The following is a 27,468-nucleotide window of genomic DNA, read 5'->3' on the forward strand; positions in this document are numbered from 1 at the left end:
TGAGTAATATTCCATTGTATATATGTGTCACATCTGCCCCATCTTCTTTATCCATTCATCTGTCGATGGACATTTAGGTTGCTTCCATGTCCTGGCTATTGTAAATAGTGCTGCAATGAACACTGGGGTACATGTGTCTTTTTGAATTATGGTTTTCTCAGGGTATATGCCCAGTAGTGGGATTGCTGGGTCATATGGTAATTCTATTTTTAGTTTTTTACAGAACCTCCATATTGTTCTCCATAGTGGCTGTATCAATTTACATTCCCACCAACAGTGAAAGAGGGTTCCCTTTTCTCCATATCCTCTCCAGTCAGTACTGATGAACCTAGTGGCAGGGCAGGAAAAAGACGCAGACGTAGAAAAAGGACTTGAGGACACAGTGGGGGAAGGGGAAGCTGGGACGAAGTGAGTGAGTGGCATGGACATATATATACTACCAAATGTAAAATAGATAGCTAGAGGGAAGCAGCCACATAGCACAGGGAGATCAGCTCGGTGCTTTGTGATGACCTAGAGGGGTGGGATAGGGAGGGTGGGAGGGAGACGCAAGAGGGAGGGGATATGGGGATATATGTATACATATAGCTGATACACTTTGTTGTACAGCAGAAACTAACACAACATTGTACAGCAATTATACTCCAATAAAGATATTTAAAAATAAATAAATAAATCATCTACTTCTTAAAAAAAAAAGTTAAATGAATGTATAAAAATTTTAAAGTCCTACATACTTTTACTTTATAAAGCAAATGAACCTGATATAGAAGGTAGAAAGGAAAAGTTGAATATTAAACCAGCAATTCAACAGAACAAGCAGGTACACCAAGGACACCACAGATCCCCTATTTGAGGAAGGAGAATATTGGAGACAAGCACTTCCTTTACCACTCATTTGCCACCTATTCTCCCACCAACTGTAATCAAGTCACTGTCCTGCTCAAAAACGTTTAACGGCTTCCCAGCGCTTGCAGTTTAAAACCCAAACTCTTTAATCTGACATCCAAGGCTCTCAACATCTGGCTTCATTTCAAATTTTTGGCATTCACACTCACTTCTTACCTATCAGAAACCTCTGCTATAGCCAAACTATTCTTCCTAATCGTCAGCCCCCTCTCCAGTCTCCTTCTGCCAAAATTCTATCCATTTCTCAGAGTATAACTCAAGACTACCTCCTGCATGAAGCCTTTGATAAGTGCAGCCTGTGGCTTTTTCTTCCTTAAAACTGATAATATTCACTTTTGCATACACTGTACTGTATTGTAGTTATTTGCACACATATCTCATTTCTTTAGGGTTTCCTAAGGGCCAACTGCATGCCTTTTACTATTTTATATCCTGGCATTGCACTGTACAGGTCATAGTTAGTCAATAAATATTTGTTGAAAAATATTAACAAATAACCAGTGAAGATCTGCAAGTTCTGGTGATTATAAAATAGGAATTCATTTATGATACATCTCAAAGAACATTAAGTATCACAACTTGCTAAAGATAAAAACAGTTGCATACAGTATCTGACTCGGGGGGACTGCCTTCATTTTTCCAAACATTAAAGCTCACTTGTAAAAAGGCTATTAAGCTTAACACATTTTGGGTTGAATCTGTGGGGACAGACCACACTTTACTAAGCTTTATGAAACTCTAAATCCTCTGTTTTCTATCTGAACAATAATAAAATATCCATAGTCATTATTTCATTCACCTTCTTCATGTTCCCTCCAAGAGCAGGATACGGAGGTTTGTTGACATGGCTCCAATCAACTGGCACGCGGATCATTTCGTAGAGCTGAAAGATGACTAAAGCATCTGCAAGGTCACTAAGACAGGAGGAAAAGAAAATGAAGGAGAAGGAAATGTTGGTACTACCTGATTCTATTAAGCGCACTGGAGATGGGCTTATATCTATAAAAATACAACAGGGTCATTTAATGCTCAAAGAATGGCAGGCAGAACAGATCATTTGACCCAAAAATTCTAATCTAGGAATCTGTCCAAATTTTTTTTTCATAAATGTTTACAAAGATATATGTACAAGGATATTCACTCCCAGAGTATTTATTAATTTGCAAACAATCTAAAGGCCTGGCAGTAGGGGCTGTTGAATAAATTATCCATACCATGGATTCCTGGGCCACCGTAAGACACAATAAGGTAGATCTCTATGTACTAACATGAAAAGCTTTACACAACATATTACGTTTAAAAAAGCAAGAGGCAGAACACTGCATACAGTTTATTACCTATTAAAAATATTTTCAAAATTAGTAGTATTTAAATACCTCTGTGTGATATGGACTGTTAATAGCAATTACATCTGGTCAGGAAAAAAAGGAATATGGGAGGAGTAAAAAGGGATTATCATATTTTATTTTGTTCTACTTAACGTACATACTTCCTGAAGCTTGTGCAGTGAGAATGAGTTCATCTATTACTTATGTATTATGGTTTTTAAAACTTTTAAAAAATAATTATATAAAAATCACAATAGCTACTCAGTAGGAAGCTGTTCATGTTAAATAGCGAGCATTAAGAGGAAGGAATTTATGAGCAAGTAGGAGTTACTGAAGTAATAATACTACTACTTTGTATTCAGAAAAACACATTCTTCCGAGGTGCGCAGAGTATGTCTATTGAGTCTGTTTTCAATTCTGTATGCTAAGGACATAATGCAACAGTGATTGATTTTTTTAATTGCTAGCTCTGTGATGAATTACCTGACTTTTCTCCCTCGACAGCTTGTTCATTGAGTTATGTTTTGCTAAGGTTCATATTAAAGTTACTTTGCATCTCTGAGCACACACCATATGACCGTGAAGGGGGCTGGACCCTGTGCTGAGTGAAGGAGGGAGAAAGTCCTCCTTTGATGAAGGTAATTAAGAGCTAAGTTATCTATCAGCACATGGAGAACTTTGTATGAAAAATAAATCACTGAAGTAGTTGTATAGGTTCTGAAATCTCATCTATTTCATGAATTTTTTCTTTTTTACTCTGAAGGAATTCATTCTTATTTCTATGTGGTATGGTTTATTACTCATGTCTTACAAATAGGGAAACTGATGCCCAGAGAGTTAAAATGATTTCCAGAGAGTTTAAGATGTGCTCCAGAACCAACTTGTCATAGAAAAATTCTAGGACTAGTAGTTCTTAAAATATATTTAATAACCTGTTGAGAGGAGAGAATTTTCAGTTAAAATCAAGCTAAATTTTTATTTTGCTTTGGTCTGGGTTTGGTTTGGTATATGTAGGTGGGGAGCTAAAATCACTTAGAGGTGGGTTTAGAAATATGAGCCAGACACAAATTCATGGACACATAGTTCTGGTGCCAACTAGACCTCTGGTTATTGTTTTTCTATATCCCGATGGTTCTTTTTAAGGTTATGTTATTTTTGAGAATTTTCTGAATTCCCTTTCCCGCTCCAAAAGTTACACACACCCAGAAGCCCTGTGCTAGCAGTTCAGGATCTAAATAACTAAAAATAATCTTTAGCTAAAAAAATTTGGTCAGTTCTTCTCCACTGTCAACCACAGAGAACTCTAGTGTTCCTGACATTTATGAAGTTACCATGAAGTTTCAACAAAGCCTAATCCCCTAGTTTTAAATTTATTTCTTAATTTAAAAAGAAAATACATGCTCATTGTAAAAAAAACAAAACAAAAAAACCCCATATTTAAGTTACTAAGTTTGAAAATAAAAGTCTCCTCACTACCCTACCCTCTCTAGGTTACATACAGTTTGGTATTCATCCCTCCAGATTTTTCAAAAATTCATATACACACATGTATATACTCAATTTTAAAATAATAATGATATCACGGTAGCCCTATTATTAGTTTCTCTCAATTATATATCATAGACATTCTTTCAAATGAGTCCATAAAGATCTAACCCCTCTTTACCTTCAGCATTTGAGTCCTTTACTGCCCTGCTACTATTACAGAAGTTCCAGTCTAAATATGTATATCTCTTATCATCTAGCTAGGATTTACACACTCCTATTAAAGACTTTATTAAATTAAGTCTGTCACATCAACGCTAGTTACCAGAATCAGGCAATACCGGTTTTAAAGACTATTTTGAATATACACCAAAAAATAACTGCACCATAAATCTCAGCCAGTGAACGTGGTCTTTTGTGGAATTAATCTTCAGTTCATATTTTAAATAATAATGAGTTTCCTTGGTGTGTAAATTATTAATAGGTTTAGTTAATTAGACCTTTTTCCTAAAAAATATACAATTAGCTGAAGTTGAGTTCTTTTGCATTTTTAAGGCATGCTGGTAGATCTTATTATAAAGAGAGAAGGAAGGTTTCCTCTCATCTACACCTAGAAAGACACATTGTTAGCACTACCAGAGAGCACAGAAAATGATTCAATAAAATATTTTCTTAGTCCTACCAATGTTAATAACATGTCATCATTTTTAAACAAGAAAGAACAAAATAAACAAGTACTCAGGGAAACCAAGTTATTTCTACAAATTAGAAAAAATATGCTGAACAAATTACGGGACAGTTGAAGTTTTGGGCAAAAATAAATAGAAAGAATGTGAATTATAATGAAAAATACTGATAAAATGGTAAGAGCAATTTATAAAATATTACTGTTCTTCTAATCCGTTAAAGTTGAAATAATTTATTATTTTCCTGATTAGTAATTATAAAAAAGCAAGATGAACTGATTATCTTTACTAAATTGGTTATTTATGTCATCACAAATTATAACTATTATCATAATCTTCTCTTTTCAAATAATACTTTTCTTTTAAAATCTAGTGTATTGCCAATCCCCAGCATTCTGCTACTCTAAATGTTGGCTAAAATTCTTGAGATTTTTAGAAAATGTTCTCATGTAAACATACCTACAATTTGAAACTAGAAAAGTTGGACCCTGGCCATAAAGCTGAATCACCTAAAATATTTACCTGTACAAATGATTAATGTATGGGTTGACTCCCAAGGAATTCATCCAGTTCCGAAATGTCCTCTCTTCCTTGCTTTCTCCTAGAGTAGACACAAGTTCACACTGATGATTCAGGACAAAAGAAATCAAGAACTATATTTTAAACCATTGTGGCAGGTACAAACTGGCCATATATACTTTGCCATGGTTCCTACGATACTACAATCATTTTAGGGGGAAAAAATCTCCTACTGCCAAAGTCCTTGTTTTCCCTGTCTAGAAAGCCTCCATTTGCTTTCTAAATGTCTCCATCTAGAATCCCTTACTTGATGTCTGTGAATTACTGAGCCATGGGTTTCTCTGTTAAGAAAAGTAACAGATAAACTTATGTGGTCCTATCTGTAGTTAATGATTACATGCAAAAGGGATTGGCTAAAAATTAATAAAGCAGCCTTTTAAGGTAGCATTAGCACATTAAACAAAAATAGAAAAGCTATACCTTCCCCAATGCAGTATCTCTAAATTTGTACAGATTATGGTTTTACACAGGAAAAGTGTCTGAGCACACAAACCTGCATTTTAATCACACCAAACAGCAATGAAGGGGAGAGGTAATATAAAAACAAGCAACGAGGGGCTATAACTATTTTACAGGCTTCCGGAGTTATTTTAGATTGTCCCTACTGAAAATACATAAGGGACACAGTCCCTATTCAGAGTGCGAAGAGAAAGACACATTTCATCATAGTAAGTCACTAGACCTCAAAGATCACCTCAAGAAGAAACTCCTGCAGGCACTATTATTGAACCTGTGATTACCTACGCTCCCTGAGCAGTCCCTTCACAGCAGTGCTTACCCCATCCATAAGGGAAATGTGGGCTCTGGTGTGCCACAAAGTGGGCAGAGAGAGATGGGGGCTCTTTTTGCCACGTCTGCTTTCTGGTCATCCCCTGGATTGCAGACTGTCCTAAGTGACCATCTATAAATATTATTGTTTGTTTTTCAGCCAAGTTAGGAGACAATGGAATGGCCTTGCCTACACCTCATCACCAGACTCTTGAAAATTTGAAACATCTACACTTCTCACCACTTCTAAGCCACGGGCAAGTCCAGGTCACCATCTGGACTTTGGCTCATGTGGGATCCCCAGGGCAATTTGGCACATTTAACCACCTGAGCTCCAGGGGCCCAGTCCTATGCAGTTATCCCTGCAGTCACCTTCAGACTGAGTGCCACACATAGTGTACACCTGCACACCCAGAACAGAAATCCAAACCTTGTGAAATCTAAAAGATTCTGTTTTTTTGTGCCGACTGTTCAGGAAATAATCTGCCCCCTGTATTTTCATGTGGTTTTCAATACCATTACCTAAAGCCTTTCCCAGAATCTGCTTTAATTCTTGCTCTATTCAATTACATAGCCATATAATTTCTTGCTTAAATTTTGTTCCCTCTGGTCTGTAAAAGGTAACTGATCAGTCTGTTGTATCTGCCACTGCCATTTTATAATACATAACTGATATGAGAACCTTTTTAAAAAGAACCAAGTTAAACTAAATACTCCTAGAACCCACGCTTGCCTTGTTTTAGGAGTTATTAAATAGGTTCAAATTAACTATCTGAACTTTCCTGGAAGTGACATAAATATAACCATACTATGATCAACAGCTTGATGCATGTGACTTGGGTTCACCTTTTAGTTGTTTCTCTATTACATTCTATTATTTTGCTATGTATATACATTTTTTTCTAGTAATTAGAGAATTTTTACATTATTTCCAGCTGGGAAAATCCAAATTATGTTTTAAGATTACAAACATCGATAGTGTATAACAATAATTTAATTTTTACTTAAAGTAATATGCAATTTCTGCTGAACCTGATGATAAAAGACATTAACGTTGTATTTTGACTGAGTTCTGAAACTATTACAAACTTCAGTGTTTCCTATTTCTTCCTATTGTTCTAAACTAATTATATCATTATTTTAATTTTTGATACCTGGAAAGTAAAACAGATTTTATAAGTGAGCATTTATTTATCTAATACCATTTCAAATTGTCTCGGTAAATAAATGCTAAAAGCCAGAAGCACTATGCATTTGCGCAAGAGCCATGGTAAAGCATTACAAACACATATGTATTCCAGACTGCAAATGTTGTCTGGATTTCAGACAACTGAAGCCATCTTCGAGGTAAAATCTTAATTGCTGACATAAAAGAGAGAAAGAACTATAAAACATTCTTTTCACGTTCAGGGCCAAACTGACACTGCAACTGATAAAAGTTTCAGAGAAAATAACAAATATATTAAAAGTAGGCTACTAAGAGGAAAGAAAAGGAACATCTATTGAACACTCACTACATGTGCTAAGTGATGTATTAAGTGTTTTCCTCTTCCCGACCTGAACATTATTGAGCACATACTGTATGCTAAACTCATTCATTCATGAAAGGTCATTTTAACTTGCTCTGGAATTCTTCAAAATAAGTATTATTAGTCCTGTTTTATATATGAGAAAACCAAGGCTCACAAAGGTCACTCAGTTATTAAATGGTGGTGCCGTGATTTGGACAAAGTCTAATTCCATGGTCTCTGTATTTTCTATCACCACAAATGAATTCTGAGATTGCCTCTCTATATGTAGCCCACATATTTGGCTCAATTTAATACAAAGATTTAATATTTAACTGGGCTTTTAATTTTCTTTAATTCCATACAGATAAAATTCTTTGCCAATGAGGACATACTAATATATGAATATGGGATGTGATAAGGTCAAGCTTCAAATTTCATAAGGCTCTACAAAAACAAATGTACAGAGGAAAAAATTCCAATGACAGTCAAAGTCAAATTCATTTTTGGCAGATGTATCAGGACATACATATGTTCTAAATAAAGGTGACTGATAAATATTTCCCACAGTATCTTTTTACATAAATAAAGTAAATACTAATGGAAATATTTAGCAATCGTATTCACACTGAAAAATTCCAAAAGCATGCTGAACACTAGCAAAAGAATTCAAACGTGACAAATAGGAGAGCGAGCAAGTTGGAAAAGGTATCTAGCAAGAATTCAGTGACTATAAAAAGCAGATCATTTTTAATATGCCACTCTAAACAATGCCTTCTACTGTAAGACACAGAGGAATTTTGAAATTTCCCAGACCGATTAAAAACACAGCAGTCTCCCTTTAAATTTTTTAAAAGTTCTAATCCCTCACCCTAAATTTCTCTGCTGAAAAATCAACATTTTTTAACCTATCTTACCTCTCAGTTACATATCTATGTAGAGAACACAATCTTTATTTTACTGAACTTCTGAAAGAGTGAATTAATCATATTCCTCAAAGAACATATTTGTTAAATCTGAAACTTCTTTCATTAATCAAAAAGCTGTAATCATAAAGTGACCAGGACCTTGGAACTCTGGTTGTGGCAGTCAAAGAGAAAAAGACGATGAAGCTGATTTCTCACTCTGTCTTACTGGGGAAGAAGGGAAGAAGGTGGGTGATGTGAGAGAATGAACAACACTGTAGTATCAAGTTCTCCCCACCAGGAAGAATCCTCACCTGAGGACCAGCTTCTCCAAACCAGGGCAACCATGAAGACTATTTTAGGAGTGGCCCTAACCTCTGACAACTGCCACCACTGCTGCCACTGTTTTTACTCTTAGTGCTGGTACTAATGTGGGTTTTAGTATGCATGTGAGTGAGTGTGAGGATGGCAGAAGAAAAGGAGAGAGGCTGAAACAGATAAGGAGAAAGAACTAGACACTGAGAACGTTTTTGTCATTATGATGATTCATATATTGTAAGCGTCAATGACATTTAGTAAATGTAATGTAGCTAAGTAATACAAAATGATCTATGTTATAGAATCTAAACAGATCCTGCCAAAGATTACTTAAGATAAAAGATAAGTTTGTTTATTCACAGCAGAGGGATAAAGGCTTTACATCAAATCATGAAATCCAGTTGTCAAAATTGATTTCTAATGTGTTAACAATTATACTATCACATCATTATAGAAGGCAAATTATGTAGAGAGTTTACATAATCAAGTCTTGCTCTGCTATTCTAATTAGGTTTCATTTGTGTTTCTTGCTTGTCATCATTCATTCTTTAGGCATATTAAGACAGAAAAAAAAAAAACACAACATGAACAATGCAAAAAATAAATATCAACTCAGACAGAAAGAATAAATGGTACTAATAAAAAGAACATTCAGAATGAATATATTTATAGAGTATAGAAAAGTACTAAATACAGTACCTACATTAGGAGGGGTCAAATCTGCATTTCATGAAGCAAAACAGGAAAGTATTATAAATTATGAGACAGATAACAATAGCCCACACACAAGACAAGTAATGAATATTGTAAATTTTTTCATGTACACTAAACACATTAAAAAGAGAACAATACTGGAGTCAAACTGTAGCTTTCAAAGGAGAAAAAAGCTACAAATAATTATTTTTTCCAATAGCTATAATTCATTGTCCATATTGGTGGTGTAATTATGTTATGTGGTCATTTAAGAGAACGTTTTAAATGTATGATAGTTTTCACTAAACTCTTACGGAGAAGTGACAGACATGTAAAATCTACCTCAGCATTCTCTTTTAACCAAAATGAAAAACGACTTTAAGTTGAACTTTTTAATGGATGCACACGCCTACACACAGTGAACTTCATCTCCCACCACAATCCCCTACCTCTGATGTTGAAGTAGGACAATACCACAAAAAGATACATACAGTGAATCAATTAAAGACAGAAAGAGCATACCTTCCAATAAATTCATATCGATGTCATTATTATCAGGCTTGTGTAGGCTTGGGTATGTGTTAAACAGGTTAGCTACAAAAGCTAAATTAAGTTTAGGATTGCCTGAAACCACATCTGCAGGAGTAACAAACTGTCTGCAGCCCAGTTTATCTGCTTCCCGAAGCATGAATTCAGCACGCTTCAAGTCATTTTCCTCCTAAACAATGAAATAAAACAAAAATGTTCAAGATTAAACTTTTTACTGGCATAATTTTTAAGTCATATACATATTTATAAGCAACTACTTTTTTGGAAATATATCAAATAATGGCTCAAAATAGGGTCAGAATGTGCAGGAATTCCAAATTAACTTCCCCATTTCTTTTAAATCGGTAAGAACAAGTCTCTGAGTTTTCTTGCTGGGATCAGAGGAATATTTCACCCTTATTGCTGAAGTACTCAACAAAACTCTCAAACATTGTATCAGTAAGCTTCTACTGGCTGAATTATAGGTAACTTGCTCAAGGCCATATACTAGAATGCTTTCTGGCTAAGAGGCTTAGCTATCTCACCCTTTCTACTCTGGTATTTCCAGTAGACTCTTTTCTCAATGAAAAACAAGTTGGGATACATATAAAAAATATTAAAATCAGTAGGAACAGCACTTTTCACAATTGCAAAACCCTGGAAACAAACCAAATGCTTATCAACAGGAGAGCAGATGAAAACTGTGAAACTGTGTTATATTCACACAATGACATATAACAATATGAGTGACTCATTAATATAATATGTTCAAAATAAGTATAGACATTTAAGTACCTGATAACTTTATATGAAGTTAAAAAGTAGAATAAATTTTGTAGAAAACAAACTTATGGTTACCAGGGGATAAGTAGGGGAGGGATAAATGGGAGATTGGGATTGACATACACACACTACTGTATATAAAATAGATAAGTAATAAGGACCTACTGTGTAGCACAAGGAACTCTACTCAATACTCTCTAATGGCATATATGGGAAAAGAATCTAAAAAAAGAGTGGATATATGTATATGTATAACTGATTCACTTTGCGGTACACCTGAAACTAACACAACATTGTAAATCAACTATACCCCAATAAAAAAATTTTTTTAATTAAAATAAATTTAATTTTGTAAGAAATACATTTCGTTGAAAGAAAATGATAGCAAAAGAAAGGCAAAAAACGATGAACATAAGATTCAAGATGGTGATTATCACATTAAGGGGAGGCAGAGAGATGGCATAGGGAAGAACTACACAGCTAAATGTAAACTGATGTCAAAGTCTTAACTTTCTTGTTGGATTGAGTGTTTGTATGAGCTTGTTACAATTTCAATACAAACAAACAACTACCAAACAAAAATAAATAAAAAGAGGGACATGCCTGGACCTATGATGAGAGTATATCATGACCAAGGATTATGACTTATCTAATTCTGTGCACCAGAGTTGTAAATAAAATGTAACTGAAATCAGAGAAAGCAATAGGTTCAATGCTATTAAACAGCAATAAAAAGCTCCTCAGGTAGATGTGAACAAATCACAATATGTGGACCTTACTTAGATCTTAATTCAGATAAATTATAAAAAGAAAACCTGACATTTATGAGGCAACAGGAAATGTCAACACTGACTAGTTATTTTGATATTACAGATTATTATTAATTTTTTAGTTATGTAAGGTATTATGGTTATATTTTTAAATGGTCTTTATCTTTTAGAAGTACATATTGATGAAATGATATCATGTCTAGGATTTGCTTCAAAATAATATGGAAGAGGAAGCAAATAGGTAGGTGATAAATGAAGAAACAAGACTAACCATGAGTTGATAGTTGTTGAACTGGGGGGATGAACACATGGTAGTTCAGTATATTAAGTCCGTTCACTTTTGAATAGGTTTGAAACTTTCTGTAAGTTTTTTTAACTTCCTAATTTTTGTACTCAAGCTAATTTGTAAAGTTTGCAATACTGATTTTTTAGATTTTATAATAATGAAAAATATAATTAATTAGTGATGACTCAAGTTGCCTTTTAAAACTAAATATTCTGGATATTACACTTTAAGTACTTAATAGATTTTCATACAAACTATAATCTGACCAGATTTTAAGGTTTCGATAGAACCATCCCTGGTATTTACAACTTCTGCTAAAAGAATGGGCTTCCTATAAAATGTGTTAGATGGGTCAGGATTTGTATCACTTCTTCCTACACCATAAATACTAGGAATTGCCATTTTTTATTTTGTGTATTGTCAAATATAAGTTGGAAGAACTGATAATCAATTGCTTAGAAATCTGATAACAGCTTGTTGCTCCCTTTCCTTCTGCACAGCCGCAAAAGCACCCTGGTGAGTTCCAGTGACGTCGCACCAGGGAAATGTGGGTGTAGGGTTGATTCCACACATACTCAAGGTCAGAATTCTGCAATTCCCCTTCCTCATTCATGACAGCCAGATGGCTTAGCATGGAAATTTGGAGCCTAGGGCATGAAAAATAACTTCTGAAAAGCAAAGAGCCAAGGTTTAATGAAGGGCTGAGGACGCCACCAGGGAATGCTGCCTGAAGCGAACTGTACTCTAAATATGACTGTACTCGCTAGTCAAATTCGTAGAGATGCAAAGTAGCATAGTGGTTACCAGGAGCTTGGGAGAGAGGGGAATGGGGAGTTATTATTTAATGGATACAGACTTCACTATGTGATGAGGAAAAAATTTTAGAGAGGGATACTGGTGATGGTTGCACTTACTGCAAATGTAATTAACGCCACTGAGCTGTACACTTAAAATGGTTAAAATGGTAATTTTTATGCTATGCATATTTTATCAAAATTTTTTAAAATTTTAATTAAAAACTATACTCACATTAAATCCTGAAAAGTCGATGGCAATGGCAGGTCCATCATCCCGGTCACCTTTAGGTGCAATCTGATTAAGCAGATGAAAATAGGCTCTTGAATCCTTTAAGGAAAGAAACAAAACAGAATTTTTCAAATGAATAAAATCATCATTGGATTTAGGGGGAAAAGTATTCAAATTGAAGCAACTGTCCTCATCTCAAAGAATGGAATAATAACTTAGTAACCTTTACTTATTACTTACAGGATCCTGAATGCACTACGTTGTTTCACACTTGAGAGCTTCTAGCAACACTGTTTCCTAAACCTGGAATGCCCTTCCTCACCTCTTTCATTTGTTTACACTCCTAAGGATCAGCATCAGTTAAGATTAGGGTCAAGTTTCCTTGACAAGTCTCTTCCAGTGGGGAGGAAAGTGTTTCAAGCTGCTTCCGTTCAGAGACACACCTGAAGACCTCCTTTTGTCTACTGATTCCCTATGCCCTCTGATACTTTGGCTTCCTCTTAGCTGGTTGTTGAGAAAGTAGAAGTATTAAACTGGTCAAGCCCACAAGGGCCTCTAGTCTAGCAATCAGATGCAATTCTCAGTCGAAATTAACAGACATTCTCATTATAATCTAGTCTATCTGTGGCATACAAAAAGGGAAACGATGCTTTAATCTGCTAATGCTAGCATCTCTTTCCTCTCACAACCAGTTGTATTTCCTTTTAAAAGCCAATAAACCAGGTTTTTTTTTAGTAAAAGATTTTGTGATTATAAGTGGGGGATCCACCTCACACAGAGAAATGCAAACATTTTATTTTCTAAGCTGTGTGCTTGTGAATTAAACTTCAATTCAAATTTAAGTCTGTGATTGAAGTTCTTTTTTGTCTTTGTTTAAAAAATCACAGCCATAACACACACACACATACAAATTAAGTCTGAACTCCTTTTGTTTTTGACATGCATTCTACATCCTTTTTGTATGTCACAGATTTGAACATTAAAATATGAACCTTAATGTCCTGGCTGAAGTTGCTGATGGTACGCCATCCTGCATTGGTCAGATGGTAGTTCACCCAACGCAGCAGTAATTCCTCTGGAGAAAGCTTCATCAACTCTTCTAGATCTTCACCTTCGTTTAGCAATGCAATCAGGGCTGAGAGGAAAACAATGAAATATAAATTCTTCCCATAGTAAGTATATACCAAGGAAAAGTAAATATTTTTGATGACCTTACCTTCATTCCTGGAAATCTCAATATCAGCAAAAAGACCAACTTTGATGATCTGCCAGAGAAGTCCCAAGACCAAGTGAGGTTTTCCTTCTTTGAGATCCTGTGCGCCAATGTTGACCACTGTACAACCAATGGCTGAGGCAGAATTCAGGGCTAGGTTTAAATTTTCCTGAATCACCACAAAGAAAAATACACGTGAGAAAGTATTTTCTAAACTCTTATCAACAAGTTGTGAAGGTAAATAAGACACAATGGATGGTGAAACTTCCCATTTTTTAACATAAGTAGTACTTACATCACCTCTATATGCCAATGACTTTCAAAGCCGTATCTCCAGGCCACACTTCCTCCCAGCACTACACCTGTATACGTATTTGGTTATGTCTACCTGGATGTTTCACAAGTATCTCAAACTCAACATGTCCATAATTGAAGCAATTTTCTGGCCATGCTTCCCTAGTCCTCCTCTAATCCTCTGTCAAAACTGGCTTTTCCTTTATTTCCTGTCCTGGTTGATAGGACCAACCTTCATTCTTGCTTCTTTCTTCCTAAGTCAGAAACCTGAGCAGAATCCTTCTTCTTCTAACATCCTGTGACCAATTTCTGTCAATTCCACCTTCTAAATACCTCTGGAAACTGTCAGTGCCTTTCTTCAAGTTTCTTAATTCCTTCCTAACACCCATGCTCAGACTTACTCTCTAAAACCCACCTTCCATAGTACCCTGCTGTTGGTAACCTTATTAAAATATGGACCCGATGGCATTCCCTAGCTTTAAAACCCTACAAATGTTCCCCATCATTCCCACTATCTCCTCTCACTCACTCTGTTCCAGCTCTATAGGGCCTTTGAACTTGCTGTTCCCTCTGCCTGGAACACACTTTCCTCAAATATCCACAATTCCTTTATATTGCTCAAATGCACCTAATGGCTTTCTCCAATTGTCCTACACAAAATAGCAAGCATCACCACAGCCTTTGCTGGCACTCATTATTCTCTATTTCACTCTGTATCATTCTCCGACATGTTATATAGTTATATGTTTATTTTTATATCACCCCCAATTAGAGTATGAGCTCTAATTATGATGAGAGAAAGAACTCCTACAACTCAACAACAATAAAACAACCTGATTAAAATATGGGCAGACGACATGAACAGACATTTCTCGAAAGAAGATGTCAGATGGACAGTAAGCACGTGAAAAGAAGATCAACATGACTGATCATTAGGGAAACGTCAACCAGACCACAACGAGGTACCACTTCACACCCATCAGGATGTCTATTATTAATAAATAAATAAATAAATAAAATAACAAGTGTTGGAGAGGATGTAGATAAATTGGAACCCTGTGCATTGCTAGTGGGAATGTAAAATGGTGCAGTTTCTGTGGAAAACAGTATGGCTATTCTTCAAAAAATTAAACACAGAAGTACCATATAGTTTAGCAAATCCACTTCTGGATATTTACTCAAAAAAAAAAAAGCAAGCTAGGACTCAAACAGATATTTGTATACCCATGTGTGTAGCGGCATTATTCACAAAAGCCAAAAGGTGGAAACAACCCAAGTGTCCAGCCACAGATAAACAGATAAGTAAAATATGGTATAGGCATACAGTAGAATATTATTCAGCTTTAGAAAGGAAGGGAATCCTGCACAGGCTGCAACATGGATGAATCCTGAAGACATTATGCTAAGTGAAATAAGCTGGTCATAAAAAAGAACTATTGTATGATTATATGAGGTACCCAGAGTAGCCAAATTCATAGAGACAGAAAGTGGAATGGTGATAGCCAGGGGAGGGAGGAGTGGACAATGGGGAGCTTTTTTTTTTTAATTAATTAATTTATTTATTTATTTTTGGCTGCACTGGGTCTTCGTTACTGCACGTGGGCTTTCTTTAGTTGAGGCGAGCGGGGGCTACTCTTCTTTGCGGTGCATGGGTTTCTCATTGCGGTGGCCTCTCTTGTTGCGGAGCACGGACTCTAGGCGCACGGGCTTCAGTAGTTGTGGCACACGGGCTCAGTAGTTGTGGCTCATGGGCTTCAGTAGTTGTGGCATGTGGGCTCAGCAGTTGTGGCTCACAGGCTCCAGAGTGCAGGCTCAGTAGTTGTGGCTCATGGGCTTAGTTGCTCCGCGGCATGTGAGATCTTTCCAGACCAGGGCTTGAACCCATGTCCCCTGCATTGGCAGGCGGATTCTTAACCACTGTGCCTCTAGGGAAGCCCCAGGGAGCTATTATTTAATGGGTATAAAGTTTCAGTTTGGGAGGATGAGAAGAGTTTTGGAGAAGAATGGTATTGATGAATCCATGGCAATGTGAATGTATTTAATGCCACAGAACTGTACACTTAAAAATGGTTAAAATGGTCAATTTTATGTTATGTGTATTTTACAACAATGGAAAGAAAAGGAAAAATGGCCCAGAGTCATCTTGAAGGTGCTCTCTATGGCCAAATCTGGGACAAGTTAAGCACCAAAATAATCAAGCACAGTAATGAATTAAGCCACTGGAACAAGTAGGAATTCCTGAGTCCTATCAATGACACACAGAGAGAGAAGAGAGGTCTCTGGGTTACAGATGAATGCCAAATAATAAAAGACTGGTAAATGTGGAGGAAGTGCTGGAGTTGAGAAAAACCCATAATTTTGCAACCATCATGGTAAAGACCAAGTTAGGAAAGAATCATCAATCTAGGGAATCTAAAATCTAGGGGAAAATTCTGTTATGGAGCAGGATATCTGCATAGCCTTCAAGTGTTTCCTCATGGACTGCTTATTAGTTGCAAGGGAGAAAAAGAAAAGGAAACAGTAATTATACAGTGGAGAAACTGGGTAACATCTTAACCTGATGATAAAAACTAACATCAACTATAAGAGACATACAGATATCTTGTGCCTCTCAATATACAAATTTATAAACTTGATAACTATACTGTGGTAATGTAAGAGAAAATCCTTGTTCTGAGTAAATATATGCTAAGGAATTCACTGGTAAAGAGTGACGAGGTATGTAACTTATCCTCAAGTGGTCCAGGAAAAAATGTTGTGTACACACGCACACACGAGGGAGAGAGCACAAATATTAAAGTGGAATAAACCACTAACAATAGGTGAACCTAGGTAAAGGATGTATGAGTGTTTTTGTACGGTTTTTAGTTTTGCAACTTTTTCTAAGTTTGAAATTATTTTCAAATAAACCTAAAAAAAGGGTAACTCAAAGTTTTTTTAATCCAAACATGCCATTAATTTTAATCTAAAAGCTTACTTGAGGGCAATATTTATTTAATAATATTAATTAATTTTTGCTTTAGTTGTCATCTATCAATGCTATACCAGTGATCAGAAACACAAATGTACAGAAAAAGAACCACCAAACAACAAAAAAAAACAGTTTGGGACAACACAAGGCTGCAAATTGGAAAAGACACTGAATTAGAAAAATTTACAGTTACCTTGGCTTTTAACTTTTTTTTTTTTTTTATTCCCTCCTCAAATTTCTTCCCTAAATGACAAATGCATACTATGTACCGATGACATTTTTCCGATCACCTTTTCACCTTTTGGAAAGGCACGGTGGCCTGTTTGCTACTAGGCCTTATTTTTGGGGCCATTTAATGGTGATAAATAATCAATACAGTCAGACTTTTAAGTCACCAAAGATAAGAGGAGGTAACTTTAAGAGCTAGGGGATTTGTTGTTAATTGTGTTTGATTTGCTTTGGGGAAAAGGTAGAGATTGTATTTTCCTCTTTTATTTCTACAGTCCACGTTCGGGTGGGGCTCCTGCTCCCACAGTTTGTTTACATTTTTATGTTTACTATCCAGAAGTTACACAAAGGTTTACAAAGCAGAGTGATTATTTCAATGGCTTCCTCTTGCAGTATGCTGAAGCAATTTATCTTGCTGGGCTCCAAGTAAATGGCTGTATCTCTTGGGGTTTAGTCAAGGGTAATTGAAGTAAGCATTTGGAATTAAATTATTTTTGTAGTGGTATTAAGCAATATTCATTTAAATGCAGTTCTCCCAAAAGAAGGCAGAACCAGAGAATCCTTCAATATATTTACAACCTAAATAAACATGATAAATGTGAAAATATTTTCAGTAAATTTCAAGTATTTTCTAGATATTCAGAAGATTTTTCATACCTTCAGATATGTTTAATTACCTTAAATCAAATCAATATAACTTTCAAGAGACAGCCTCTGCCAATTTACGCTAGACAAGTAATATTTTTCTCTCTTCATTTCTTTTTTTTTTAATTAATTAATTTATTTATTTATTTATTTTTGGCTGTGTTGGGTCTTCGTTTCTGTGCGAGGGCTTTCTTTAGTTGCGGCAAGCGGGGGCCACTCTTCATCGCGGTGTGCGGGCCTCTCACCGTCGCGGCCTCTCTTGTTGCGGAGCACAGGCTCCAGACGCGCAGGCTCAGTAGCTGTGGCTCACGGGCCTAGTTGCTCTGAGGCATGTGGGATCTTCCCAGACCAGGGCTCGAACCCGTGTCCCCTGCATTGGCAGGCAGATTCTCAACCACTGCGCCACCAGGGAAGCCCTCTCTTCATTTCTAAGAGCATAAAGAATGTTTGCTCTGGTTGTGATTCCCCAGAATGCATTAGCTGGGGAAAGAACTGGACTGAAAATTATTCCAGTAATAGTGTTAATCTTGTAGTGACCCATTACCTTGACAGCATGGTACTGTGGCCAAAAGAGATATGTAATTTCACCAAATTGACCATAATAACCAGTGAGAACCAAAACCTTCCACTGCTTTTCTCAGCCTGGACAGTGACAAGGAAACCACACCTTAATGTGACTTTGCACTTATTCCTCTGTCTTCACTGGCATGGCTTTATTCTTCCAGGAGAAGAAGGCAAAATATTTGATTGCTCATTGCAGCCACTACTTGCAAGACCTATCAACTCCTCAGTGGAAAGCATCAATGGACAGTTAATCCTCTAAAAGATCCTTTGACACCCTCACCTTGAAATCCTCCCCTTGCAATTTCCACCAGTTCTGACTGTTGCATCAGTTGCATCATCATCCTTACCCAGTCATCCGTCTCCTCTCTTCCCCTCTCCCACAGTGAAAGACCCACCTTAAACCACAATTCCAAATCATCAATTCTAACCTCAGCTTGAAGACACTGCCATGGCTTTGCAGGTGGTGTTTTCTCTTACTGCTGTAAGCAGTAAAACTCAGCTTTGTCTTATCAGCAGGTTATGTTGGTGATATATGGAGAACCAGCTTTTGATGTTAATTTTATTCAAAAATGTTGGCTTTACAAGTATAGCAAATGATTTATGAGTAATTGGCTAAAAATGGATTGAAAATAAGGAGCTAAAATGTGCTTCCTCAAATAAATGGTAGTTTCTAATTGGTAAATACATTATTGCCCTACTGGAAATGAGGGAATGGGATGACCACTATTGTCTAGAGCCAATTCTAAAGAACAAGAAGTAACAGGAGAACCCCATACAGAGGTTGCTCTCCAAGTCCTAACATGGACAACTGCCCTAAGTGCTCAACCTTCCTTCCTGAAGACCTGTTTTGGTGGGGATAGGCGAGAACAATGGGGAACCTTCACCAACGGAGACATAAGAGAGGTGTTGTTCCTCCTTGTGTTTCAGTGTCCTAATCTGTAAAATAGGATATCTTACCTTACAGAGATATTAACAAAACAATCAAGCAAACATGGCAGTTTATCTTGGATAAGCCATCCATTCTCTCCCATCTATTTTGTGCATCAGTGAATTGTCTGTGTCTAAGATAGAGTCCACTTTACCAGGCAGAAAAATTTACACTGCTGTGTTAGATGGTTTCTCATGTCCCTTCTATTTTGATTAACTATCCAACTCTTTACTAACAGTCTCAAATAGGGATTGCAAGTTTTCTTTCTTTTAATTCATACCACTTTGCAAATCTTCATTTCCAATAAAGCTTCAATTCCAGATGAGTCCACTTTTGTTAATGATTTTTTTTAGAGGGCTGTGCTAAACACTTATCGGGTAAGGACAAAGGCATTCTTTGTTATTCAGATTTCATCCTTATTTTACATACCATCACTTTCATTGCATTTGTAACGTCCAAATGAGATTTATGTTTTCCCTACTTAAAGTGTAATTGAAGTTAAGGTTATACATGTGTGTGTACATTTGTAAACATATGTAAGTGTAAAGTATATACATACACACCTTGTATATATGTGAGTATATCAATTGCAATGGATTTTTTACATTTATAAGGAACAGATTCAATCTCCTATACCTACCCCCTTGTGTTAGTTTCCTGACTTTTAGGTCCCTAAATCATTGCCATCTGTTTGACTCTTACTCATATAATTATTTTTCTTTCAATAATGACAAACAATCAAAAGAATGCAGCTCAGTAACACACTGGGTAGAAAGAGAGATGACAAAGTATCCAAGATCATAAATGAGTCCTGCTCTTAGCTACTTGATCTCTTTCCCTTGCTTTCATAGTTATTGTATGTCATTTTCATCCTTTTATATTTCTCTTCTTTCATACATCATGATACTTTACCAGCCTATCATCATGAGGTGAAAAACTATATTATCACAATCCTTTACAAATGAATTAGGCTTCTTCGAGATAAAGTTTCATGGGAAACGGGTAGCTGTCTAGCAGATCTATTCCCAGAGCTCTAAAATTACTGAATAAACAAAACAGATTTAATAACTACAGTAACACTTTGCCCCTTCCCAGAGGGCTTTCTTTTCTCATTCTACATTAGTACACTTTTTCAAGCATCTTAGAGACCTCGACTATTATCCCTACTCATATTGGAAGAATGCTATCTCTAAAAATAGAAATATAAAAGACTTAGCCCCTCAGACCCATCCTATAGTATTGCAAAAATAGTTACAGAACATTTTTCTTCATTTTCTCCAATGCACTGCATATAAGTATTAAAAGTAAAACCGTACAATTAATTTATACAATAGTAAGAAATGTTGTATTTCAGATTCAGGGCCATAAAAAATTGTGTGACACATGTATTCTAAAAATAAGATGTATATTTTCAACAATGATAGATATTAGAGGAAACATCCTGACACAAGATATGAAGGAAAATAAACTTCTGGCAATTGCAGTCAGAAAGGGGCTTCTTCAAGAATGGTAGTTTCTGCTAGGAATATGTAACATTATTGGAAAATGGGGGTCAAGAAAGCCATGTTAGTCAACAGCCAATTCTGTACTAATCAAGGATAACAGGAAATGGGAGGACCCCTTGGATAGTCTGAGACTAACCATGTACCACTACTCCAAGGTCATAGCTTCCTTATAGAAGAGCCTTAACAACCTTAGCAAAATCAAGAATTATACCTGCCAATAGAAATAAAGGAAACAGCCTAGCAGTAGCTCACTTTTAATAGCTACAGCTGTGACTAGTACATTAACTTAGTTGCTTATTACTACCACCACGTGAGAGTGGCAGTATAGCTTGGTGATTAAAAGGATGGGCTCTGGAGCTAGACTACTGGGACCAGATCCTGGGTCGGCCACTGTGCAACCTCTCAGTGCCTCAGTTTCCTCATCTGTAAAATCATAGTATCCACCTTATTTTAAGGCTGCTGGGAGGAGTCAAAGGGATAATTCATGTGGTGTGTTTAGAACAGTGACTGGTACCTAGTATGTACTTAGTAGATACTGATATTCCCCTATTGATCTAGAGATTTTGAGGGAAAAAGTGTGGTGACTATAAATTCCTGGACTTTAACAAGATCTGAATGGAGAAGCTGACTACAGAACAACCTAGTACAGAAAGAATAGCGAAAATTTTGTGAAATGGTAAAACATGTGGTAAAAATATGGAGTATTCTTATCTCAATCAACCAACAAAAACACTGGCATCAAGCAAATATTCATTAATAAAAATAACTCAGTAACTACAATAGTTGAGTAACATAATCTGAATACTACTTTGTTTCATCCACCATACTTTGAATCTTAATTTCTTCATTAAAAAATGCAGCTGAATTTTTACTTAGTAAAAACCTAGTTTTTAATAGGAAACCAAAATTATGTTAAATCAAAGGATTTGCCTGGGCCTAAAATCCATTAATAAGGGATCCATGATCCTTACAGTAACATGATTACTAGCAAAGGACAAATACTTACAGAAATAGTGAAAGGGGTGAGCTTCTTCTTATTAATGGCTCTTTCATCAATTGTATCTGGTTCAGATAAGTTGATCATTTTACTAAAGAGAAAATGGGAATAATTTAGTTTAAGACTTCCAGAAATGTTTTCAGTTTATTTTTTCAAGTAGACAATAAAGTTAAATTTTGAAAAGTAACTATCCATTTCTTTGAAATATTATACTATAATTCATGTCAGGGACTTAATTTTAAAAATCTAAGAAATATTCCCTAACCTAAAACACATTCATCATTCACTGCAGTTGTAATCTTAGCATTTCCTTCTAACTGTTTTCAAACATTCTTGCATTTTCTTTATGTGAATCTTGCCTTTATTTCCTTTAATGATCCTCAACATTCAGCAGCCTGAAATGTTGAACAAAAAAATCCTCAAGAAGGCAAATTTCATAAAGTGGTATCAACAGCATTAAAATTACTGTTGTTGCAGAAAGATGACGAGCCAGAGACTTGGTCTGAAATTTCAGTAATTCAAACATTTTAAAAGAAACTAATATAAAATTTATCTCTGTATTTTAGAATACATTTTGTATTTTAAAATAAAGGTAAGAAAATACCCATTCAATTCATAATAGGAATCTCCTCTGAAGGTCAGAGGAAGAGATCAGACTTGTAGGTAGAATTCAAGGTATATTGTATATGTAATGTCCTAAAAACTAATACCCTGTACTCATGGATAGTTTTTTATTTTTAAGTAAAAAACACAGAAAAAAGACTGAGGAAATGTGCCAGAATATCAATAATAGCTATTTATGGGTGCTAAGAATATTTGTGGTGGTTATTTTCTTCTTTGAAAGTCTTCTGTTTTTTTAATAAACTTAAAAAATAAAAGACATCTGCTTTGTTCAAAGAAGTATGCTGGGACTTTAGTACACACAACAAGGACAAAGACATGCCCTTAGAGAGTTTACAATCTAGTGAGCAGAAATTGCAATGAGCCATGGATATGACAAGATTGAATTAAAATGTTAGTCTAATTTAAGCACAAATGAGATATATAGTTCTATTATATTTCCTCATGTTCCTGTCCCAGTCAACGATCAACAGTCCCACACTTAGAAGTGAGGAAAGAAACCATGGGGAATTCCCTGGAAGTCCAGTGGTTAGGACTCCATGCTTTCACTGCCAGCAGGACCAGGTTCAATCCCTGGTCGGGGAACTAAGATCCTGAAAGCTGTGTGGCACGGCCAAAAAAAAAAAAAAAAAGAAAGAAACCCTGTGAACATTATTAAATGCATCAGAGGAGTAACTCAAAAGTTTCCTGGGCTTCCCTGGTGGCGCAATGGTTGAGAATCTGCCTGCTAATGCAGGGGACACGGGTTCAAGCCCTGGTCTGGGAAGATCCCACATGCCGCGGAGCAACTAGGCCCGTGAGCCACAACTACTGAGCCTGCGCGTCTGGAGCCTGTGCTCCGCAATAAGAGAGGCCCGCGCACTGCGATGAAGAGTGGCCCCCGCTTGCCGCAACTAGAGAAAGCCCTCTCACAGAAACGAAGACCCAACACAGCCAAAAATAAAAATAAATAAATTAATTAATTAATTAAAAAAAAAAAAGGTTCCTGGCATCGTTAAGGAAGCAGATGAAAAAGATACCAAATAAGAGATTTCATTTGAAAGAAAATGTGGGAAAATATATAGTACTTGATTTTCTATATAATATATATAGAATATAAAAATTTCAAGACTAATGTAGCTACTTGTTAACTAATTTCAAAAGACAATGGATTCACTGAATTGTAGTTTTCACTGAATGCTCTTCAGTGGACAGTAAGAACATAGCTCCCTTAACGCAATGCTCAACTCACCAAAGAAGGATGCCATCGGCAAGTGATTTGAAAAGACTGCCGTCATTGGGATTCATAGGTATGAGATGCTTACAGTCAGCGTCATTCTCCAGGGCTTTGTTTACCCAGTTAACAAAAGCCACTTTTTCTTCCTCTGAAAACAGAAAATCTTAGTTGGCATACCTCATTTCACAAAATTAATTGCACTGCAAAAACATAATTTTAAATTTCCGTTCAAAAATAATAAATGCCAATTTAAAAAACCCTACTGAAACAATAAAGGGTTTAAGAGGGCGTAGGTTTAAAGAAAAAGGGGAATTCATTCCACTTTTTTCATCTGATATATCAGGGAAGAGTAAGTCATATAGCTTAAATGAGCACAATAAATATTCGGTTTGATTCTAAAATCTTTCCAAATACATATTGCTTCTGAGAGCTAGTAGATCAGGAACCAAACACCAGCGGTCAGATTACACACACACACACATACACATATATGCCAGGGGGGAAAATACAAGAAACAAATAACCACAGCAGTAAATTCCACCTGCCCCCTAAAAAACTTTTATAGAGTTGTGATTTGGAACTTACAACAGAAATACTAGTTTTAATCAAGAGTTGTTTGAATGAATAAAATAGCTCCGTTTCTGTAGAATGTCTATTATAAGAAAACTGACACATCTAGATACCAGTCCTACTCTCAGCCATCTTCATCCTCAACTTCTCAACCCATGGCTTCCAGCATAAAAACAGTGATCTTTAGGCAGAAAAAAATTGTTGGGCTATGCAGTGGGGAAAATAGGAAGGAACATAAAGGAAAAATGGTCTACTGCCTTATTATTATTCTGTAAATATAAAAATGATTTAACAATATAAAACTTAAAGGAAAATAATTCCAATTTCCATCACAGGGTAGCTGGCCTTTCTCTTTATTGCCCCAATTCCTAGAACTAGGTAATTTTCCTAAGGGCATATTTGGCAGATACCCCCAAATTCAATCCGACACACACACACAATCAATAAAGACACAAACATTTACTTCTGTACCTATCATTATCTGCCTTCTTATCTTCTTACCTCACTATGCATACCTGCTTAGGAACTTAGAATCTAGGGATTTAAAGATCACTAAGATACTGTACCTCCCATCAAGGAATTTTTAGGGTAGTGATAAGATAAAACAGATATACGAAGAAATGCAACTAAAGGGAAATGAACATACCACAAGAGTGATATAAGTAATGTTTCAGGGAATTTAAGGAAAGAATCATTTCTCATTAGGTTGATCAAGAAAAGGCTTTATGGAGAAGGTACTATTTGAAAGATAGATATTTAATAGGTGTAGATGGTCAGGGAAAGGAAATGTGTTCCAGGTATGAGATACCACTTCCCAACTACTGGATGGCTGTAATAAACAAAATAGACAATAACAAGTGTCAACGAGAATGTGGAGGAATTGGAACTTTCATACGTTGCTCGTGGGAATGTAAATGTGTGGCCCCTTTGGAAAACAGTTTGGCAGTTCTTTAAAATGTTAAACATAGAGTTACCAAAAGACCACTCCTAGGTATATACCTAAGAGAATTCAAAGCATATGTCCACACAAAAAATGTGTACACTAGTGTTCATAGAGAATTATTCATAATAGCCAAAAAGTGGAAACAATCCAAATATCTATCAGCTGATGAAAGGGTAAACAAAACGTGATATTAGCCATAGAACAGAAATTATTCAGCAATAAAAAAGAATGAAGTACGATACATGCCACAACATGAATGATCCTTGAAAATATCATGCCAGGGAAGAAGCCTGTCAAGTGAAAGGCCACTACTGTATAATTTCATTTACATGAAATTTCCAGAATAGGCAAATCTATACAAATAAAAAGTAGATTAATGGTTGCCAGAGCCTGGGGGGAGGGGGAAATGGGGAGTGGCTGCTAATGAGCATGGGGTTTCTCTATGGAGGAATGAAAGTGTTCTAAAATTACAAGGTGCTAATGACTGTACAACTCTGAATATATTAAAAACTACTGAACTATACTTTCAAAGGATGAATTTATGGTATCTCAATTATATCTCAATAAAGCTGTTCTTTTTTTAAAAGCCATTAAATATTCTGTATCTGGTTCTAGATAATGGTTACATGGGTGTATTCATAGGTTAAAAAAATCCTCCCATATACTTAAGAATAGGGCACTGTATGCACGTTACCCTGTGCATCTTACACCTCAATAAACAAGTTTAAAAAAAAAAATCTATGGTGATAGACATCAGAAAGTGGACAGTTACTGTTAGAGGCAAGAGGGAGACACCCAAGGTGATAGAAATGTTGTGTTTTGATCTGGTTGGCAGTTGCATGAATGCAGCTACATGATGCATACACACGTGAAAACTCATTGAGCTGTACATGTAAGATCACAGCACTTTGCTAAATGCATATCATACCTTACTAAAAAGTTTTTTTTTTTTTTTAATGGAGAAGCCAATTCATTAGAATGGACAGGCAGAAATAGAGTTAAGGAGTAAGTACCTTTCAAAAAATGGAGGTAGCAGTTATAGACCACTGCCTTCCCCACTACACTTCCCTGGTGGGAAAAAGTTAGGAAAATATATACAATGGGTAGGAGAAGTGTGAGTATATTGTTAGAGGAAAATCCATTTAGAAAGGAAGAGAATCAAGAGGATAATTAACAAATTCAGATCTCAAAGGAAGAAAGAGGGGGAAAAGTTAAAGTGAGTTTTTTATCAAAAATTTTAAAAGCATAGTTCTAATTATGTTAACATGAACAAAAGGAACTTGGCCAAAGGCTTTTAGGCATCTTGATCCTGAGAAGCAAGCTTAGCATGGGGCAAGCCATCTCCTGTTAGGAGTTAATGTGACTCTGGATTTCCCACTGGGCTACAATCCAGTGATCCTATCAGATCAAGCAAATCAGGTGCTGTGCTCTACAAGTCATTTGGTGGCTTGATAAAAGATGAATCAGGAATCTCAGTTCCCCAAAATGGAAAGTCCTTGCAATAAACCTCTCCACCATCCCTAAAATAGGTCTAAAGTAAACTCATCTCACCGGTCAGGATGAAAAATCCATTCCAAGGTCATGATTAAACACATTCAGTGCTGAAATATAACTTCTATTTTGCCATTTCTAATCTCTGTTATCCACTGTTCCTGACACATAGTAAAAACTCATTTATTATTACTTATCATGAATTCTAGGATTTTTCATTCTGACACCTCTGAAATTATGATACATTTCAAATCTGATGGCACTTTATAATTTAGTCTCATTTTCCCTCAAGAACACATAAAACAATGGTGTGAATTACAATAAATGTCATCTTAGATTTGATGAAATACAGGACTTGTTGAATGAACCAATGACTGAAAGATTAAATTTGGAGCAGGTGGTTGGTTACCTGAATAAGAATGCTGTGTGCCCTCACTGGAAATGGATGAAGTTCCTCCAATAGCAGTAATCCCTTCTCTCTTGTTAATTATTTTTCTGAATGTTTTGCTGATGTCTTTGCTTTTTAACTCTTGCATTAGCTGGAATGGGAGAGAAATAAAATTGACTCGATTAAATAACCATTAAAATCCGTGCAGCGTAAAGGATAGTTATTTATTCGGAATGACATCAAAATAAATACTAATCAGTTGTTCTTGCACTTATTGCTTGTGTAGACAGATAACTCTCATGTCATTTTATAACAACACGAA

The 27,468-nt window shown here is 35.9% G+C and overlaps 1 protein-coding gene and 1 long non-coding RNA gene across 3 annotated transcripts in view; one reads left to right on the forward strand and one right to left on the reverse strand.

Moving 5' to 3' along the window:
* The window catches only part of PLS1 (plastin 1), a 109,169-nt gene that overhangs the window by 14,592 nt on the left and 67,109 nt on the right, over positions 1-27,468 (reverse strand). For both annotated transcript variants that reach the window (XM_082393771.1, XM_082393772.1), the window contains exons 4-12: positions 27,168-27,297; positions 23,770-23,902; positions 21,927-22,008; positions 13,789-13,954; positions 13,565-13,707; positions 12,576-12,671; positions 9,702-9,897; positions 4,931-5,009; positions 1,709-1,823 (exon numbers count right to left, since the gene is read on the reverse strand). In XM_082393771.1, coding sequence (XP_082249897.1) covers positions 1,709-1,823; positions 4,931-5,009; positions 9,702-9,897; positions 12,576-12,671; positions 13,565-13,707; positions 13,789-13,954; positions 21,927-22,008; positions 23,770-23,902; positions 27,168-27,297 — 1,140 coding nt within the window. The remainder of the gene's footprint in view (positions 1-1,708; positions 1,824-4,930; positions 5,010-9,701; positions 9,898-12,575; positions 12,672-13,564; positions 13,708-13,788; positions 13,955-21,926; positions 22,009-23,769; positions 23,903-27,167; positions 27,298-27,468) is intronic.
* On the forward strand, positions 1,831-13,536 carry LOC309629611. Its single transcript, XR_014245142.1, has 3 exons — positions 1,831-2,875; positions 12,047-12,126; positions 12,815-13,536. It is a non-coding gene; the product is annotated as an uncharacterized lncRNA (long non-coding RNA).

The sequence above is a fragment of the Balaenoptera borealis genome (genome assembly GCF_965194805.1).
Source record: "Balaenoptera borealis genome assembly, chromosome: 5".
NCBI classification, from domain to species: Eukaryota; Metazoa; Chordata; class Mammalia; order Artiodactyla; family Balaenopteridae; genus Balaenoptera; species Balaenoptera borealis.